General features: G+C 42.0%; 1 protein-coding gene across 1 annotated transcript in view; it reads left to right on the top strand.

The window, feature by feature from the left end:
- CDK5RAP2 (CDK5 regulatory subunit associated protein 2) overlaps positions 1-7,887 on the top strand; it is a gene marked incomplete at both ends in the record, with an annotated part of 64,923 nt that overhangs the window by 54,817 nt on the left and 2,219 nt on the right. The window contains 5 exons of the mRNA XM_009085248.1: positions 177-361; positions 1,496-1,621; positions 6,153-6,269; positions 6,537-6,726; positions 6,936-7,057. Coding sequence (XP_009083496.1) covers positions 177-361; positions 1,496-1,621; positions 6,153-6,269; positions 6,537-6,726; positions 6,936-7,057 — 740 coding nt within the window. The remainder of the gene's footprint in view (positions 1-176; positions 362-1,495; positions 1,622-6,152; positions 6,270-6,536; positions 6,727-6,935; positions 7,058-7,887) is intronic.

Genomic DNA, 7,887 nt, shown 5'->3' with positions numbered 1-7,887 from the left:
TCGCTGAACTCTGAATTTGCCTTGATACAATCTCAGATGTGTAGTGGTTTGTCATGTCTTGTTGCACAAATTCACTTGCTTTGCCTGTGCATGTCACACCACCATGCTCTCTGCTCATGCTTCCAGAGTACTAAAATGTTGTTTATATTTTAAAACCTTTTGTTTGGCACCAAAAGGGATAATGAGAAGAATGCCTCGATGTACCAGCAGCTGCAGGATCAGTCGCCTGTACCATCTGCTCTTCATAGCTTGTCTGACTTTGATTTGTCAGAGAAGTCTCCTCTTGGATCCCCCCAGCACAGGCATGACCTGGAGGGCCAGCATGGCACACTGGCACTCCTGCCAGACAAGTTTCCCCCAGGTAATGTTTTTCCCACTGAAGATTTGCTTGATATTGGGAAAAGCTGATAAATAAGACACAAGGGAACTAATTAAGAACTAATGAAGAATGTTTGCTTCAGCTTTCCAGTATCTTGCATAATCATTGCAATTTCAGTGCTAAGGCACACAGAGATGGCAATGAGCTGAGCTACCTCCTGGTTGAGGCTATAAACTCTGATAGTTTGTGTCTTTGTTGTTTTAGAGTATCAGCTTTTACAGTGCTCCAGACAGTCTTTAAATAGACAAGTTATAAAGGGAAAATAGACAATTGTCAAGAGATTATTTTGTGGAAAAAGAGAGATTTTCTAATTTTGTAAAAGCCAGTGTTGTGTTTCTGTGAGAATTGGTAAGTGCTGCATTATTAATCAGTGGTGTCATGTTTGACCTGGATAGTTTCACTAAGCACAAGTGATGCTTGTGGTGCTTTATCGGCAGCGATGAAAATTTAATAGCTGAGCTGACACGAAGTGTTCAGGGAGAGAAATATTGCAGAGTAAACCCAGAGTGTGTGACATGGATAAACCAGCAAACCAGACAGTGACAGGTAGAACAGATCAGTTCCTGAGTAAAGCTGAAACTTGCAGCCAACGGAAGAAAAATGGTAGGATGGCAAAGCAAAAAGGAAAAGGTACAGTAATGCAACTTGATACAACAGGTTTATTTATGATGGGATGCATTGTGGAAGTCAAAGTCAAATTTCTCTCTGAGTTACTCTGGGAGGTTCCTATTGTTGTAAGGAAAAACGTGTGTGATTGGTCTGTTGAGCTGGAATGTGGAGCTGCATTGCAGAGCTTTGGAGTCATTTCTCAGTACAGGGAATGTTTTAACTGGATACAATCGTTGTCTGCTCCAGTTTCGTAGGAAGAAGAAATTTGAAGAGCCTTAAAACTGGTCCATTGTTTAAGTTATAACGTAGAGTAGGACTTGTCACTAAATGCATGGTTTGAGCAATTTGCAGGAAAAGACTTGTGGAGCCAAATATTTAGTATCTGCCATTTTTAACAGCTCTGTGTCATCCTTGGGGGTTAATACCCATGAGATTTGACAGGAGTACACAGTGTAAAAGAATAGAATCATTTGCTCGAAATAAGAAGTGGTCTCTTGCTTTATTTAGAGTTACTAATGGAGCATCTGCAGGAAATTAGAATCCTGAGACAACGTTTAGAATACTCCATAAAAACTAATGAGAGGCTGAGGAAGCAGCTTGAGAGACAAGTCACAGACAAGGAACTAGATCAAGGTAAGAATTTATTTCCAGAAATTAAATCCACCTTTCCTGATGAAAGCCTGAGAGTTCAAATGCCAGGGAAATGTTCTGTGTGCTTTCTGAGTGACCCAACCCCTTACAGCTGTGAAGTGATGTGCCTTTCTCTGAGCCCTGCTGCATCCTGAGCTCTGGCAGCAGACACAGCTTTCCCACACTGCCTGTGGAGAGGCATAAATACAGGTCTGAGCTGCCTTTTCCTGGAGTCCAGTGCTGGAAGTGTACCCAGCACTGATGCACAAGTCTTTTATGGGATAGAGGGACAACACAGAGCCTCAAACCTGCACTTGCACAGATTGCTCAGGGAACAGGTAGTCTTATGACCTTTGATGATGTTGTGCTTGGATTTCATACAGAGAATTGAAAAACTCTTCTAGTTCTGTTATCAGCAAACAGCCTGCTTTTTTATTCTCTTTCTTTTGTGCCTTGGGATATCATTATTATTGTTAAGTTCTTGTATTTTGGGATGTCATCCCCTTTGAATTCTCTGCCATGTCCAGACAGGGACAGTTGCAAGAGAGGAAACTCATTTTATCAACATAATTTCAGTGGGCCCAGTATGAATAGAGAAGGAGATGCTTTGCTCTGAATTGAATTGCTGCTATTGATCCAAAGTAGGAATTGTGTGGAATTAGCTTTCCTGCACCTGCTCTGTGTATGCCTGGGGTGGTCAGTACATCACCACTGCTAACAGGACTGCTGGAAATGCCTTCTCTGGAATTTTCTGCCTGCTTTAAAGCCAGTTTGTGTTTACACCCAGGGACACCTGTAAGACAGAGCTTAGGCCACAGTGTTCAGCTTGTCATTGGAACTGATTGGTGGGATAAATGTGTCCTGGACAAAATGACATGGTGAGGTTTTAATGAGAAATACCTGACAGCAACTGATGGAGATTTTAGCATAGAGTTGGTTTTCATTCCAAACTCTAATATAAAGCAGTGGATGAAAATACTAAAAATAGGTATGCAAATTGGGAGTCACTGCTCTCTGCTGCTGGTGTTCAGCATCCCTGACAGCCAAGTGCTGAGCTGTGTTTAAAACTTCCCCCAAGAAGGTAGCCAGCTTCCACTCAGGATACGTTTGGAGCACCTTTGGAAGCATCCCATATCTGTATTTCCCTACCCTTTGCTCTCCCTCTCCTTCCCACATTTCCCCCATAGGACAATTGATTAATATGCAATATACTCAGACTGCAAGCAGGCAATAAATAGACATACTTTGCTTTTCCTCAGTTTCACTCATATTGACATTTGATTCATTATGTTTTACATCACCCCATGATCCATTTCTGTTGTTGTTTAAATGGAGACTTACCTGCACATGGCAGTTTGCTTTCAGGGATAATTTACAGTGATGGAAAGGTGGATAAAAAGCATCCATTTCATTCATGAAGTATTTACACTGCTGGAGAGGCATACTGTGCTCGTGAAATAACCACACTGAAATGCTTCCAACTCTTTTACAGCTTCATAAAGATTCTGGCAAGGGCATCCATTAATGCAGTGAAAGTATATTTTCTTTATAAACTGTCTTATGCCTTCCATCTGTCTTCTTGTTGCCTTAGCACATCTACCAATGCATAGAGGAGGAATTTGGAAAAGTAAAAGAAAAATGCAACTACCTGTTAGAACAGCTCCTTTTTGTTACTGTGTTCTTGCAGTTCTTCCTGTTTCTCTCCACTATGAAGATCTCTTTGATGGCATCAGACATGTGCATGATCTCTTCTACTAATGATGCTCCTTTTTTTTCCTAATGGATGAGCTTTCTTTGACTTCCAGTGTTAAAGAGAGTTCCTAAGTGAAGCTGAGGCAGATTCACCAGGGCATGTGGTGATAGGACAAGGGGAATGGCCTTAAGCTGAAGGTGGTTGGTTCAGGTTAGAGGTTAGAAAGAAGTTCTTCCCTGTGAGGGTGGTGAGACACTGGCACAGGTTGCCCAGAGCAGCTGTGGTTGCTCCATCCCTGGGAGTGTTCCAGGCCAGGTTGGATGGGGCTTGGAGCAACCTGGGCCAGTGGAAAGTCTCCCTGCCCATGGCAGGGGGTGGAATGGGATGGTCTTTAATGTCCCTTCCAACCCAAACCATCCTGTGATTCTGTGAATTCAGTATTTTTTCTTTTCACTTTGTTTCCCTTTGAAACACAAAGCCAAGTGGTAACACACAGAATTGTTGCTGACAGCCTGTTACACTGATGATACTGCATTGCTTGTTCAACAAAGGTTATTGCATAGATTTATTCTTGTCTGATAAATATTATATGGATGTATATACACACATCTGCCCACTATTTTTGACATGTTGTTTTTAATATTTAGACTCTCTAAGTATTTAAATGCCTCTGGGCTTCCAGGATTCTGTAAATGACTCACGTGCTGGTAATGACTCCATCATTCCTGTAGAGCTGAGGTTTGCAGTGCAAGTAGAACTGAAATAATTGCTTCAATCATTTCAAATGTTAGGCTTCAAAATAAAATCAAAGGTTTAATTTTGAGTTTCCTAGGTTTCACATGTTACTGATGGCAGTTAACATTAAAAGGGTTTTGTTTGCTTTCTTTAACCCGTAAGTAACTGATGTTTCTACTCACACTTGTTTTGCTTTACCTGGGAAGGAACATTTCCTTCCTCTTTGCTGGGATTTTCAATGGTGCCTGTCCTTTAGTCAGTGCTTCCCTTTGAACCCTTCAAGGTAGGCTTCCTTAGCACTCCCTTTTTCAGCACAAACCAGAATGAAAACTCAAGTGTGTGGCAACTGTGGGCCCTGATGCTCCACTTTGCTCTGGTTTGCTGGACCTTTGCCTCTGTGGAGAGCATAATTGATGTCAGCAGGGCTCTGCACAGATGTAGTAGTCTCAATAGTGGGTCAAATTGCAGGTTTGTGGCCCTATTACTACTGGCTCTACATTATCCCTTATTATGTAAGATAACTAATAGTTATATTCCAAAGCCTTTCAGTAGAGCTGTGATAGCATAACTTTTCAAATAGGATAAAACTGGGTGATGGGCAATAAATTAAATTAGAATCAAGATGAGCCCATTAAGCCTTACCACTTCAACTGGAATTGCTTTGTTACAATCTGAAAGGAAAAAGCCTTTTGAGTTCACAGAGCTGCCTCAACTCTTTAACATATAGATAGTAAAATGCCATTAGTGCCAGGCTTCTAGAGCCTTTGAGTCCTTCAGCAGCAACGAGAGGTGTGTGTATCATGGCACACTACATCCCAGTTAGGGAGTGGGTAAAAGCTTCAATTGGGATTACAAGAAAATGAGATTGCTCAGAGGAAGTGCAGCACATCAAATTGAATTGAACTGCCAGAGCTGAAAGGCATCTTCCTCATACATTCAGCTAATTTTTTTGCCAGCTGGTTATTTCTCTATTAACCAAACAGTTGACACTTGGGCAGTTATCTCAGGCTTTAAAGCACAGGAGATGCTGGGATAACCAATCAACTGAAAAATGCTTCTAATTCCAGTGGGTCCTGAAGTGTTTTACTGACTATGAGCAGGTTATAAAGGGCAATAACAATTACTTGACTTGCATTTCAGAGGCAGCACCTTGAGAGTAGAGCGAGACACTTTCCAGGCTGTACTGTAAGAGTGCACATTGCTGAGGGATCAGTAACACAAATACAGCACACTGAGGATTGCCTAGGCTGGAATCTGACTGACTGGAGACAGGATTTGACACTTATGACTGGTGCAATGAGATCCTCAGAGCAGAATTCATCACCCTTGTGTTTCTAAAAGTCAGACATCTAAATTCATGCCAGTTACCCAGAACTTCTTGTGGAGGCACTGGAGACAAGTAGAGCTCTTGGAGGGCAGAGCCTCTCACCCACAGAGAGGTGAGCCATGCTCTGGAGGGGCCTGAGTCTCCCCTTGGCTGGGGATGGTTGATCAAGACTGGCTCAGTTCTCTAAGTTTTAGATACAGTAGTTTAAGAGAGATGAATCTTCATCCCTGTGATCATAAATGGGTTCCCAGTTTGTAATCAGAGGCAAAGCCAGTGACTCCAGCCTTATGCTCCTGACTGTGTGGTAACAGATCTATTACCAGACTATTTATGTTACTTCTGCACTAACCCCCATGGATTAGCTGGTGGAATCTAGTGGCCTCTGCAGTGGTGTCATTAAATACAGAGAGGAAGGCTAAAATATATGGTCAACCCTCCTGCAGTTTTCTTTTCAAATCATAGCAATGTCACAAAGTGTTCCTGCATTTTGTCCTGTTGGGATATTGGCTGATAGGTAAAGGCTGCCAGGGAGAATTTTGCAATTTTGGTAATGGTTGCCCAGCAATGAGAAGTACTTGTGATGCTCAGGGCTTTGGATTACTTGGCATTAACCTGAACTGCCTTTCAGTCTGGAGTGATAACCTTCAAAATATAGAGGGGAGAAATAGCTTTCATAACGTGTTTTTCTGCAATTTTTTAAAATTGTTCTTGTCTGGAAAGTTTAATCTTTAATGACCTAGAGATGACTCATAAATCATCTTTTATGTATATATTTATAGGTTCTGCAAACATTTTTATCCGTGGCTCAGAGCAGCATAATTCCCTGACTTCTGAAATACATTTCCTGAGGAAGCAAAATCAAGTTCTGAATGCAATGCTGGCTAAAGGATCCAGAGGTAAAAATGTAAACTGTTCTTTACAGGAGTAGCCTGAAACTCATGGTAGGTCAGAAAACAATAAAATACTCACATTTCCACTCATTAAACTGACTTAGCCATTCTTCCCCCCCCTGAAATTCCAGGCATTCCACAGGCATTCAAGCTGGGATTAATAGAGTAGAAGCTGTTATTTTCTGATAGTTGAAAAATCTGATTTAGTTAGAAATCATAGCTTTAGTGGTCCGTGGGCGTTGCAGAAACCTTGTGTGTTTCTTCTTGTTTCAGACAAACAGAAGGAAAATGAGAAGTTAAGAGAATCTCTTTCTAAAAAGAACACAATCATTGAGCATCTCCAGGAGGATTATGAATGCATCAAGAAAGAAAACGAGAAGTTGCACAAACAAATTTGCCAGAAGGAAGATGAAATCAGATACCTGACATGTCAGATTTACAGCAGTCGGAATGAATTAAACAGGTATTGATTCTGTCCACATTTAAACAGTCCTTTAGAGCAGGAGCTTGTCAAATGTGACAAGCACGTGTTTAGCCATAGCCACCGACAGTAATGAGGGGCATGGATGTATTGAAAAGGCAAGGGAAGAGTTATGGAGGGAAAGAAGAATGGATTTTAGATGTGAAAAAAGAAGTAAGAATTTCACTCAGCTGTTTGTTGGGACTTTACAGGTTGCAAACAGAAATTAACGGAAAGCAACATCAGATCTCTGAGAATGAGAAGTTACTGCAGTCACTGCGGACTGAGATCAAGGTTTATGAGAAGTTGGAAGAAGCAAGAAAGAAGAGGACAGGTATAAATGCAGTTATGTCTCTACCCTTAGCCCTCACAGCCCTTCCCTCTGTACATGCTCCTGTCAAAGGATGGGAGGGCTGGGTCACTGTTCCATTGCTTCTGCTCTGCTGTGCAACAAGAGCTGACAACTTGCTGGTCAAATTCTGCTTTTTCCTTGGTGTAACTGCAGGGCTGAGGTGTGTGAGATGGTAACTAGCCACCCCCAAGAGCTGAAGATATAGGTTGGATAAACTTCATGAGGATCTTAGATAGTTACTTGTCACTTAAATACCTGCTGCTGCATCCTCCCAGGTTGTGCTTGCTTAGGTAGCTTGTGCTTTCTCTCGGCTGAAGGAGAGTGTAGTGGCTTCTCCCTGGGGCTGGGAGAAGTGCTGGCACTGGTTTGTGCATGAGGTGTTTAATAATTTCCTCTCTGCTTTGCTGGCACTAAAGGTGAGAGGAGGAGTAAAACTCACCTGAGTTCTTCCTAACGCTTGTAAGGAAGCTGTGCCACCACACAGCTGTTGCTGTGGTGAGGTAAAAAGGTGGAATGCTGTTCTTTGCTGCATACCCCTTCCCGGATCCAGCAAATTTCCCACTGGAAATTCTTGTAAAAGTTTTCTTCCTGCTACTCCAAGTGTTATGCCCTGCTGCCATGGATTTCCAGTCTGGCTGCAGCAGAAGAGCCCTGTTGGCACAAGGCTTTTAGCCAAACTTGGCTCAGGGGTGAAATTAATTCTTCTGGGAGAGTTGGTGATACATAGATAAACAAAAGGAAAATGAGAAGTTAAGACAATCTCTTCCTAAAAAGAAGGAGAAATTAGAGAGTAGCAGCATCCTCCCCCTTCT

The sequence above is a fragment of the Acanthisitta chloris genome, unplaced genomic scaffold (genome assembly GCF_000695815.1).
Source record: "Acanthisitta chloris isolate BGI_N310 unplaced genomic scaffold, ASM69581v1 scaffold8772, whole genome shotgun sequence".
In the NCBI taxonomy this organism is placed as follows: Eukaryota; Metazoa; Chordata; class Aves; order Passeriformes; family Acanthisittidae; genus Acanthisitta; species Acanthisitta chloris.
Note: the sequence above shows the minus strand (reverse complement) of the source record. Positions and strands in the feature narration are given on the sequence as shown.